The sequence below is a fragment of the Etheostoma spectabile genome, chromosome 21 (assembly GCF_008692095.1).
Source record: "Etheostoma spectabile isolate EspeVRDwgs_2016 chromosome 21, UIUC_Espe_1.0, whole genome shotgun sequence".
Classification (NCBI taxonomy): Eukaryota; Metazoa; Chordata; class Actinopteri; order Perciformes; family Percidae; genus Etheostoma; species Etheostoma spectabile.
Window position 1 is genome coordinate 4080061 of NC_045753.1, and position 12505 is coordinate 4092565.

Genomic DNA, 12505 nt, shown 5'->3' on the forward strand with positions numbered 1-12505 from the left:
TCATAACACTTATGTGTTATTGTAACAATTAGCTTCAACAGTAATAGACGTTATCTATAAAGCTATAAAAGCAAGACGTGCTCTGAAAAACAAGTTAACATGAAGTCCTGTTCATATTAGTTAAACAAACTGCACTTTGGGGTCAAGTGTTGTCAGATCCGACCCATGGTCCCGGATAAGAAAGCCCCTGGTATCGAATTGAAATCATGAAATTTCACTGGCCATTGGTACTGAGGACTACATTGCTAGTGTCAAGCTATCCGTAGTTGCCACTATTGTTGTGATTTTTGTATATGTTTATTTATTTTTTACACACTCCGTGGTATAAACTTTGGTATCAAGTATCATGTACTTTTGGTGGTCTCAGACCCTCTAGAGACACGAACGTGTGCTTTTATTGTGGTACATTTCCTTCAACCGACTGTTTTTGTGTTGTTTCTTCCCATGCTGCTTACGTCAAGTTGGCTGACTTCACCAGCGACGAGGTAAACCCAAGCAATGGGTCTTTTCCTCCTAAATACCAGTATACCTCTACCTCTAAGTAGTCTTTAAGTACCATTCCAACAGCAAACACACACACACACAGACAAGTTCAGACACAGAGTTTAGGATTGCACTACATAACACATATTCCATTTAAAGTTTAAAACTCCTATAGCCAATCCTATAAATCCTCAGCAAGTCCATCCCCTGCAGTTTATTTGCAGACACAGACACACACACACCGACACTTTCTCCTCCAAAGCTTCAGTTCCATAAATGACAGCACTTGACCTACTTATCAGACCTTGGGTGTTTCCTGAATAACAAGCATCAATAAATATCAAAATAACAATTGGTAATTCTCTCGGATTAGCCCTTATCTTTTTTACAAAAGTAGATATACAGATATCTACGGCTCAAAATCAAGAGTCTCGTCCTCCCAGCCCATATGTTTGACATATTTAGATAAAACTATTAAAGTCCCATTTTTTTAAGCAATGTTACAAATAGCAGTAATACCAGAATAAACCCAAGCAGTGATTGTATTGGTGTATCTGTTAAAGATAACTATATTTTTGGTTATTCCCTAAATTGGTTCTGAGGGATTTCTACTGGAAGTGATTAAAAGATATGCAATAATCTTCATTTTAACTGATGTAAGTCTGCTGCCAAAGTCAAAAGGAAGCAGAGCCCATCTAGTGAGGTCACCATAGTTGATTTGGTCAATTGAATTATAATTAATAAGAAGAAGTACAAACAGCTGTGAGAGATCTTTAGCCATACTCCAATGAAATTGATATGAGATAAATGCCAGTTAAAGTGAATCCTTGTGTTAAAGTCTTGCGTGGGAGTATAATCAAAGGTCAAAACCCGGGTTTTGTGTACATTACATAGCCTGAGTGTGCCTATGGGTTTTTAGCATTTCCATTAGTGGGGGTAAGCCAGAGAACGGGTCTGTGATTGAGATAAATATGTCGTCTGCGTAAAGACTTATTTTGTACTCTCCTGTACCTTTTTTAGGCCATTCTCTTGCCCAATTGATTAAGCCAAAGGTCCAATAAACGAATTAAAGAGACTAGGGCTGGCTGGCTAGTCACCTTGCAGAGTTATCAAGTTAGAAAGACTACCGTTGACCTTTACACGTGCTGTAGAAGAAGAATAGAGATTTTGAATACAGCATATAAAGACTTCGGTAAAGCCAAATCTGGTCATTACTAAATTGAAAGCTTTTTCATCATCTAACCTTAGACTGAGCTAATGTTTCCATCTCTAACCGGCTGATAGTATGAAGGGCTCTCCTTACATTGTCTGGAGTTTTGCTCTTTTTTAGAAAACCTGTTTGGTCTTCATCTATTAAAAATGGCATTGCTGCTTCCATTCTTTTAAATGAGGTTGGTTACGTAAAGTTTATATTCCGTGTTTAAGACACTGATGGGCCTGAAATTACTTCAATCCATCCTGCCCTTTTCATCTTTAGGAATAACTGATGTAAGGCCTCCCTCCAAGAACGGGGGAGGTAGCTAGGGCATAATTTAAACAGGTACTGGTAGTAGCAGATGGATTGTACCATTCTGGGCAGGTTTCTTGTTTGTACCAGGTGACTGGTTAGCATTAAGGCTCATAACAGCTTTGTCTATTTCTTCAACTGGGAATTTGGGAAACAAGTTTGTAATTAATTTCTTTACACAGTCTAGGAAGATGGAGAGTAATTGTAATTGTGACTGTTCATAAATATGCTCTTTTTGGGAGTATAAGGACGTATAATATTTGTCAAATGCTGTTTGTATGCCATCAAGACATACAGGGTCTCTAATCTTATGAATGGTGTTTCCCACCTTTTGTTTTCTTGGCCGCTTTGGGACCTGACTCATATCTTTTTTTCATAAACCTAATATTTTTTTCAACTCACTAAGGTTGGGTTAGGGTTCATGACTGCGTCATGTCACTCTTATGTAGAAAACTTACCGAAGGTATTTTTGTTAAAAAAAAAAAAAAACTGTATAAATTGAACACCAAAGAACATACCTAAGTAAATAAATTAATAGCCAAAGCTAGAATACTCTTTGGAACCAAATACTGTTGAAAAACGAACAGAACTAGGGATAGGGTTTCACAGTACTGTGCAGGGTCTGATATTAACACTCGCCAGATGTGGGGGTGGGCCAACACACAAAGGGATAAACACTGGAAGCAGTCTCATTTGACTTTTCCTCAGATTTAGCTCACCAATCGATATAGTTTCATGTGACACGTAGCTGTCCACAAACAGAAAAAAAAGGATCTTCAAACGCAAATTGTGTCATGTGATCTGGATGGGAAGGATAACTCTGGGAGAGGTCCACAGTTTGCCATTAACGTGCCTGCTATCTCTCTAGCAAGCTGTTGGCAGGTTTAACACCATGACGATAGAGAAGCGACCAATCAGCTTCTTGTTTACATTCAACATGGCGGCCACCGAACGCCACCGAAGCGCAGGAAACCCGTTGATGCCGCTGTCGCTTCTACGTCTCCCGGACCGTTGGTCTGTACGCCATTGGATAGTCCTTCAACCAATCAGAGTTGTTTGAACTTTGCCCATTGGTCCCGCTTCTTTCGCAGAGAAAATACAGAGCAGGACAACCCCCCCCCCCCCCCCCCCCCCCCCCCCGACCAAGGCTCGATCTCAAATCTATTGAACTTGGCTTGGTCTGGTGATAGCCGGTGTAACACCAAACTAGGTCTGTTTACTAATGATGTCAAAAACTTTGAGAACCACTGGTCAACAGGACTAAAAGGTGTGTTCTAAATGTATCTTCTAAATATGGGCTTTAGTTGTCAGGTCTAGGCACTAGGGCATAGCCTAAACTAAATTATGTCAAGATAGTTATTATATATGCTAATTTCTGACAACTTAATTTTCTACATTTATTTTCTGTAATTCGTGCTCTGTAATAAACAAGTATGTAGATGTTGCCTGAATGTAGGATAGGCTATACATGAGCATGCATACATGCATACATACATATACATACATACATACATACATACATACATTCATACAGTACATACAGTACATACAGTACATACATACAGTACATATAGTAATCGTCAAAACATTTATACCTCCTGCCATCAGGTTATTATTTTCACGTTGTACAATGACGTCTGTTTGTCTGTTTACTTATTTGTGTTGCGAATAATTTTGAATGTTGACATGACTTTTCAACCAATCTTCCGTGCAGGAGCAGCCCCCCCCCCCCCCCCCCCCCATGCAGCTTTGATGTATCTGTATCTAAAAGCTAACATTAGAGTCATATTTGATAGTAAGATTTTGCCAGGGAAAATTTTGCATAAACTCGGGCCTAAGCCCCCCCTCCCCCCCTTGACTTTTAATCCTTCTAGTGGACTCTATCAATACACTGTCCTGCTTTAGGAAATACTAGATGACTAAATGTTTAGGAAAAAAAAGAAAAAAGGAAAAATTAGGTCTCAACTTAGGTCTTCTCTGCCTACCTTTTCAATGCCGGTTAGTAACATTTGACCTTTCCTTCACCCTCAGGCTGCACATCTGGCACCGCTGGACGAAGACTTTGGGCTTGACAGGAAGCCGACTAAGACGTCGGACTTCCCTTCTCCGGCGGGGCGCGAAATTCTGTTGCGTTCATGTGTCCCGCGACCGGCACCGTACTCCAAAGCTCTGCCGCAGCGGCTCTTCTGTGTGTTGATGAACGAGGAGTTCAGGCTGGCAGGGGCCTTCTCTTCAGACACGTCCTTCTTCTAAGACCAAACACCCGAAACCACGTTCCATTGTCTGATGAGGATTTATTTACACTATATAGCCACAACTGGAGTAGCATATAACAATAGAATGACATGTTTTGGAAGTGTTGTTCTGAAATGGTCGACGAATATAAAATGGTGTACAACATATACATATTTGTCTTGTTCACATAAGATTAAAAAAGAAAATCCCCTGGGACTCTGTGGAGTCTTTACATTACGGTGCTGCATGGAAGGAGCATCACAGGATCGATGTTGCCATCGATCTATATTAATATTTATGTTCGTTACAGTATAAAATTGGGATTTCATTGAGGACCTCCATGCAGCAGGAATTACTGATGATAAATAGAATTCATGAGCTGTAATTATAATCACCATTTCATTCTTGTTCTTGTAAATCACCACTGCTAAAAAATAATTTCAGAAAAAAATCCTTCATTCTACCCTTTTACCCTTTTAGCTTATGCTTTGTACATTTCTGAAATAAAAATATCTTCTGTATTTTTATTTTTTCGGCCACATGGTTGTCTTGTTCTGGTCTCCTACAGTATGTAAGTTTTACGGTACTGACATGCTAAATGATGACATAACTTCTTGGCATTATTCTAGCCTTGGTTGTGGTGCATAGAAAGGGTTAAACCTGCTGATGTGCTAATAGTACTACCACACCAGTTTTAACCGGGCTTAAGAAGTTGTTGATAACTGAAACGAGTGTTTTGGACGAGAATACTTGTTAATGCAATCAGGCCTATTTTAGGGGGGGGGGGGGGGGCTGAAGCTACCCCAAAATGTTCTTAAGCCCCCTAAATAATAAAACTAATTACACACATGTATTCATTTTACATGTCATTGTTATATCATTTCAAAATTTTTGACCCATGATTTGACTGAAACCTTGATTTTTTTGGGGGGGGGGGTTACACTTTACTTGATAATAGATGACACTATTCTTGACACAGAATAGATCCTGTAGAAAGTACAATTACTGTATATACTTAATATTAGAAAAAAAATCTGCTGAGAACATCTGCTTCTTCAGTTTTTGACCCGCCCAAGCCCGTGAGGTTTTTCTGGTAAGCAAAACCTCTCCAGCAATGTACAAACCTCCAGATAAGATGTCCCACCCACATCTTGAATGCTTCCCACGCCCATGTAACGTAACGTGTACTGTAACAAGTCATCTGTGTATTTAAGAACTGTCTGTGCAGTTAATGTTGGTCCTAGAAGTCCTCTAATCTAAAAAGTAAAAACTGTTCTGCTTGTCTCGATCAGTAACTCTGGCTCGGCCGCGTGCATCATCAGGCGTTTTGTGCCGCTGGTCACACCCGGCGTCAGTGATGGGGTGTGATGAGGAGTGTGAGTACTCATATTCAATATTTACAGTATATCTCTATTTCAAATGGCTTGTAAAATTTGGAAAAGCAACTGTATTCCAAATGAGATACTAAATGACTAAAAGTATTTGATATTTTGTGTGAATTGTTTCAAATGCAGTGCCGCTGCTAGCCGTTTTGGTGTCCTAAGCATAATTCCTTTATGATGCCCCCCCCCCCCCCCCCCACCCCGAGAAAAAAAAAATACATTCCTTTTTCGCCAGTTTACCTGTTTACTACCAAAGATATAACTCAATACCAATAGCAGCATCAAAATATAACACCTAAGAACAATAATAGAAAAAGGAAAAACCAACCTTGTAAACATAGTACACAGAACAGCCAAAACATACATATACACACACGAGTATTGAGATGTGTAAAACCTTCGTAGAAATTAAATAATCATCATCCATAAATACAAAGTAAGGTTCGGGTTATGTTATTGTATTGGTACCCATAGGTAAACTAGGTTTACAGTCTAGAGGCGGGACACCCTTAACAATTTGTAGACCACCACAACACACACCAAACATGTAATGGAGACCGTAAAACATGGATAAAAAGAACAGAGACCAGCACATGACCAAAGTGCTTGTGCTGAGTCTCTCCGCCCAGAAAAGAAGATACTGGAATTTTCTATTTAGAGGGGGTAGGCTGTCCTCTGAGATGGCCATAGCTATACGCTGTAGTTGTTAAGCATACAGGGATGTGGGGTTGCAGCTGGGACCACCCCCAGTCAGCTTACTTGACCTTACTAAGCCTTCAACTCAGTCAGGATTCCATTATTCATAAACTGAGCTGCATGCAGCACAGTGTAAGACGCTTGGTGTATGTTTGACTGATCGAGGGCTTCTGTAAAGTCTTAAAATGTTTAGCATTCTTTTGGAATTCTTGTAGCATCTCAGCATCGGCTTCATCCAAGCGGTCCTCAGCTCTCTTCAGCTCGGTAGTATGAGAGGGGACTGTTTTAGCCAGAGGGGTGAGTTTGTTGTCGATAGCTGCCGGTAGTTTAGTGGTCATCAAATCCAGCGCTCTAGTGAGTCCGGGTTCAACTTCTGCCTCCTCACTGTCTTCGCCATGCTCGCCGCCATGTTGGGCTAGCTCCATATCCACGCTGACAATTGGCTGTTGCAGCTTAATCTTTCCCTTTGGCATTGTTTGGTGGCGTTCAAGAGTCATACTATTGCACTGGCATTATTAAAGATAGCCTGGTTTAAGGGAGAATGCAAAATATATGGAGGGTGTTGGGGGACCGTCTCCTAGGCCGTCATCACGTGACCCCATTATTTCTATATTTAATAAAACACCACGGTCACAGACTAAGCCTGTCCAAACTCATGCCGCTGTTATTTAACACCAGGGTTTAGTTTGTGGTGAGCTCACCAGTGAAATAGATAGATATTACAGTTCAGGTTAGAGTACACGTTTTTTTGTTCATCGTGTACTGACAGCTGTGTCTTGTAAAGCCTAGAGCGCCCTCTGCTGAGCTTAGGGAGGAACAACACCACCCATTCATACACATTTACCTAGAATACCCTTTTTGGGGAAGGGGGGGGTAATATTTGCTTGTCTTATAAGACACACCGTGCCACACATACTATATATTGTGCTCCCTTCCTCTGCTGTTTTCACAGTATACAGAGAGTAAGCCCTGTAGATTTCCCAAACAGAAAACATTCATACGCCATGGCTGTTTCTATCTTTCACATGTTGAATTAATTGAAAAACACCAAAGTTAAAGTGAAAGGCCTTTATTAGTCATAACAATACATACTGGAAATATTACAATCATAGAAATAACACGTATTTCTATTATTACAATATAAGAGATGTGCATGTACTGTCACTTCCTTCTCCATTTCACTGCAATCAATCACATCTGCCTCGAGTCACCAGACCCTTCATAGACCAGATCAGAGGTCTCAGGGATCAGGTTGGCTGTTATATGTTGCTGCGATAGTGAGACAGGACTGATTGCCCGGGGGGGGGGGGGGGGGGGGTCATGGGAGTCAGAGACAGCTGTGGGAGGATAGAGCCTAAACCCGGGAAAAGGGAATCCCCCCCGACTGCTGTGCAGGTCAGTTTTGTCCATATACAACAGGCGCCCTAGTAGTTATTCACAACCAAAATTTGGGAAAGGATGCAACATTTAGTGACATATTTACATATCGAACCTTTTCAGTGCCTCACTATCAAAATACTGTAACTGTCTTTGCTGTCAGAAAGTCAGAAGTGGACCATTTGTTGCAGAGGAACCAATAAACTCAACAACGTTTTGGCATCAAAAAGTGTGTCAGCTGGGCAAAATGGACCTGGATCGACTGTTTCACGTAATCAAATTGATCTTATTTTCAAGAACAGTTTCTGATGAATCTGTCTGGTAAATGCAACATCTTTCTTTCTACAAATTGTATTTGAATTAGTGTAGGAAAAAAAGCTAACTGTTGGTTACAAACAATCAAAATTATATTTAATTAGTATCAGGGCATCAGGGTATTTTATAGGTATGGATAATACTTTTATGGATTAAGATGGTCAATAGAAGTCATTCAATGGGCCCATTCAGTTAAATTACTCCTAATTATAAAATATGAGCTTGTCCGCACTAAATTCATCCGTTCATTTGTTTAGTGGCTTTCCATAATTTGTGTGAGTTTTGGTTTTTGGGTGACGCAGTTGACTAGAATAACAGAGTTTCTGCTTTGCTTCAAGGCAAAACAACAAAAAACAACACAATGTCCTCTGACAAAAGGTAAACAAAATTATTTTTTAACAAAATAAACAAATAAAATAGAAGAAAAAAAAAACCACATCTAATACTAATAATATCTGGTCAAGTTTTGCAACATGTCAGAAGTAATTTTCCCGCGGCAGTTGAACAGGTTTGGGATACAGTGAGAGAAAAGCTATACACGGGCAGCGCTTCATTCTGGGATTTTACTGGGTAAAGGACGTGTACATGTCATTTAAAGTAAAATGACACAAGTCCTTATTCCCACATGTAAACATGCATTAATGTACAATTATGAACACTAGCCCAGTTTGCCAAAAGGCTGAGTAGCATAAACGTGACAGAAGCTACAAGGCAGCTGACGTCACAAATACTAACCCTAACCTTAAAAATGAAACGTTTGAATGTCATCCAGCAACGAACCGACCAATGAAATGCAAGTACACATAGATTCCTTTGTACGGTTGGGTATTTGTTCCGTTTACCTGGTAATTGTCTCGACAGGTTGAGAAAGGATTTCACAACTCCGAAATCCAAACAGAGTTGTGAAATAGCGACAGTTTTAGAATCTGCTGTGCAGTATTTTATCACCTGGTAAGCTAATTGTTTAAACTGGACTTTCTTGCGCATAGAGTCTCCAGAGCCAAACAGAGTCCACGTTACCTGACGGGTAAGGTCTCACGCTAACGTCAACCTGAAGGCTCCAGCAGAGAGCACAGCTGCAGCTACGATGCTAATGTTACTCCTTCTCGGGATGTGGAACCCATTCACCCAAATCAAAGGCTTTCCTTCCCTGCGATACTGGTCATACCTGAGCCAACGGTTTAGTAGTAGCTGCGCTCACAACTCACCAGACTACATGGTATGTCGATACAATTGGCTAATGTCCTAAATAAAACCAGGAAGAATTTAGGAGTGTTGTTGACAGGCGACAAATGGAACGGGAGCATGCACACGCGGCAGTTTTAAGTGATGAAATAGTTTGTGTTGTGTAATACAGAGATCTTACTTCTTCGATTGTGCTATGAAAATAGCCCATGTAAATACTAAGAATTAATGATTAGTCATGGGCCACTATATAGCTGACTCTTCATTAGCAAAACTGCTTAAAATGGCTGAACAAAATCTTACTGTATATGCACATTTTCTCGCCAAATAAGAAGATCCCAGCTAAGAGCTCTGATGGGTTAGAAAGCGCGTCCATTGCTTGAATTGACCGATACGATTTGAAAAGGAGTAGTAAGGTGCATTGAGGATTTTAGGAGCAAAATGGCACGGAACGTAAACACGCTGGCTATTAGTCTCACTGGAAATGACAAAGTTAAAACTCACACATCATGAACTAATTGGAGAAAGAGACCCATTTGGGGAATGTTGTGGATTTCGTGGGAAGGTGGAACGTCTAGCCCTCCCTCGCTGTGACTCGGGGCTCAGCCAGTGAGCTGTGGATGATGCTGCTGATGCTCTCTACTCCCTCTCCTTCCAGGAAGGTGCGGTGGTCTCCCTCAATGATGTGGACCGACACCTTGCCATCACAAACCTATATGGAAGTAGACAGAGATTCAAAAGATTTTACGAGGGTTGCCATAATAAAGCGGATGTTCTAAAAGGCTAATGTGCAATAACAAAAAGAATGGGAGTAAAATGAATATATTGGGGGAAAGATCCATCTCAGGTGGAGATATTAAGCAGCATAAGCTTCGTGGAGGAGATGTGGCAGAAAGGAGTCAAAATGGCGCCGCTTCTATGACCGTGGCAGAAAGGCAACAGCCTAACGACATGTCGCCAGGTGGATATTGTTAAAATATTCGCAGCACTAGACAAAATCTCTGCTGAACTCGAAACCATGGCCAGCAGTCCCAGAACCATTAAAGGATCGGCCCGGGACCTGGTCTTGCCAAGCTATCGTGGCAACATAGCAACATGATGCTACTTCCGGTAGTGGTGGCCAGATGGATTCAAATATGGATAATGTTGATACCAACTTTGGTGTTGATACTGATCAATACCAGGTTAATGAGATTGATAGTTTAGTTTTAGTTTCTCTCCAGTGTGCACTGCCGCGGTTTCAAAGAGGCGACCTGGCTGTCTGTGTCGTTCCGCCCTGTCACAGCACAAACACAAATATAGACACACATAAGAAAACCATGTCCTGGGTTTCAAGTTATTGGTAATCCAAAGAGAAAAAAAAGAAAAAAAACACTCAAAAGGTCATGACAATTCATTCAGATTTAGCGATTTGATGATGAATCCACCTTCATTTTTAAAAAAGTATCGGCATCGTATCAGCGATACTGGCCCTGTATTTACTTGGTATGGGATCGATAACAAACTTTGCCGTATCGCACACCACTAATTTCCAGACAGATAAAGCCTCGGCTCTCACGCCGACTGGGATCCTGCTTTTTTCTTTTTCATGGGAGACAAGCGTGTGAGATAGGATTACGAACCGAAAAGACACACTTTTTTCTCTTTTTTTTTTTAAAGTAAGCTTAAATAAATAATCCTAGTAAAGTCCCCTTTCAAAAGTAATCTTGAAAATGATTTAAATGTGTGTGAGTGTACTTGTGGCTGTTACCTCGCTGAGCTTGTAGTCGGCTCCCAGGTTTTGTTCGTATTCACTGCTGGTTTTGGCGCGCAGTAGCGTCACGTTGCCGTGGTATTTGGTCCCAGGCACGTAGCCATCGGCAGCCTTCAGCTTGTAGTAGAAGGTGGTGGCGGCGAAGTGCAGCAAGTCTCGGCTGATGTTCTTGTGGCTGGAGGTGATTAGGTCCACCGCGGTGTTGACACGGGCTCCCAGGTCTGACAGCGGGAGAAGAGTCTCCAGAAGCTGCAGAACAAGAAGGGCTAATCAGAAGGGCTCGGGATGGAAACCGCTACAGGAATTTATTTGTCAAAAGTACTAGATTTCCCCAGGCGGTGCATAATGTGATCAACATTTTTTACTTGATGTATTTAACACACACACACACACACACACACACACACACACACACACACACACACACACACACACACACACACACACACACACACACACACACACATACCCTATAAAGTGTGTGTGTAAGTGTAAAACACAACACATATCTGTACAAACGAAGTATACAAATATATACAGTACATTATACACACATAAACATACTATATGCACAATCTATTACTTATGCGTGTGTCGGCTCTTCATCCAAATCAGCGTATGGACTTAAAATCATGCACCCTCCACCCACCTAAATGAATTACTTTTTCAGATTTAGACAGCCCCATGGACATTTACCTGCTTTTGAAATAATGTTTTTGTATTAATGTACGAGTGTTTTCTGTAACGATTTACTTTAATGATTAGAGAGGCTGGATTGTGAGATATATAGATGAATATAATTATTTCTTTTAACATTTACCATATATTGCAGTGAAAGTAGTTAGCAAAATTACAAATGAAAATAAATTATAATCCTTGTAAATGACGTTATGTTATCCATATTTAATTACAAACAATCATTAATATTAGGCCATTAGACACATTAGCCCTTTATTTAGCATATTAACATTTAAAAAAAATAAATGGTCAATGGTTTCAGCTTCTCCAATTCTAATTTAAATCTTCTGTGTAGAAAATCACTGACAGGGTATATAGTGATGCAGTTTTAGATTTGGTTTCTTTGACTTTAGGAGCAATAGGCATGATAAATATAGGAAAAGGACTACCTCCTGGAACATGGGATGTTCTACATTTTGTGTATTAAAAGCACCCAAGACTCGCTTGAATGTTATGACTGATGAAAATCTTTGCCGAGTGCCTGTGTGTGTGTGCGCACACGTGTCTAAATAGAGAATGAGACTTCTGTATGCTGTATACCTTGTTGTACGCAATGCCAGTGAACTGCTGGATGAAGGCACACAGGGCTTCAGTTTCAGCCTCAGACTCTTTGCCTGGTGTCAACTTGGCTCTGTAGCTCTGGAAAGCAAATACTGAGTTAACATGAGTTACCCAACCTCCAGTTATTGTAAACCTCAAGTTGTCCCAAAACTACATCATTAAATGCACATATTAATCTTTTAAGTTTTGCTTTGTATTAAAACATCGAATCATATTGATCACATTTTTATGATAAAACTCAAGTTAGACAGTCCAAAACTACCTAATGCAATA

At 40.5% G+C, this 12505-nt stretch overlaps 2 protein-coding genes across 4 annotated transcripts in view; one reads left to right on the plus strand and one right to left on the minus strand.

Moving 5' to 3' along the window:
* rab3gap1 (RAB3 GTPase activating protein subunit 1) overlaps positions 1-4558 on the plus strand; it is a 44724-nt gene extending 40166 nt beyond the window's left edge. Inside the window, exons 24-25 of one of the 3 annotated variants that reach the window (XM_032502845.1) lie at positions 462-485; positions 4022-4558. In XM_032502845.1, the coding sequence (XP_032358736.1) occupies positions 462-485; positions 4022-4243 (246 nt within the window). In that variant the 3' untranslated portion in view covers positions 4244-4558. The remainder of the gene's footprint in view (positions 1-461; positions 486-4021) is intronic. The other 2 variants (XM_032502847.1, XM_032502846.1) reach the window with 2 other exon arrangements.
* Positions 4559-7359: 2801 nt separating this feature from the next.
* Positions 7360-12505, minus strand: part of fasn (fatty acid synthase) — a 52207-nt gene continuing 47061 nt past the window's right edge. The window contains exons 40-42 of the mRNA XM_032502834.1: positions 12212-12310; positions 10931-11182; positions 7360-9892 (exon numbers count right to left, since the gene is read on the minus strand). Of these exons, the coding sequence (XP_032358725.1) occupies positions 9755-9892; positions 10931-11182; positions 12212-12310 (489 nt within the window). The 3' untranslated portion in view covers positions 7360-9754. The remainder of the gene's footprint in view (positions 9893-10930; positions 11183-12211; positions 12311-12505) is intronic.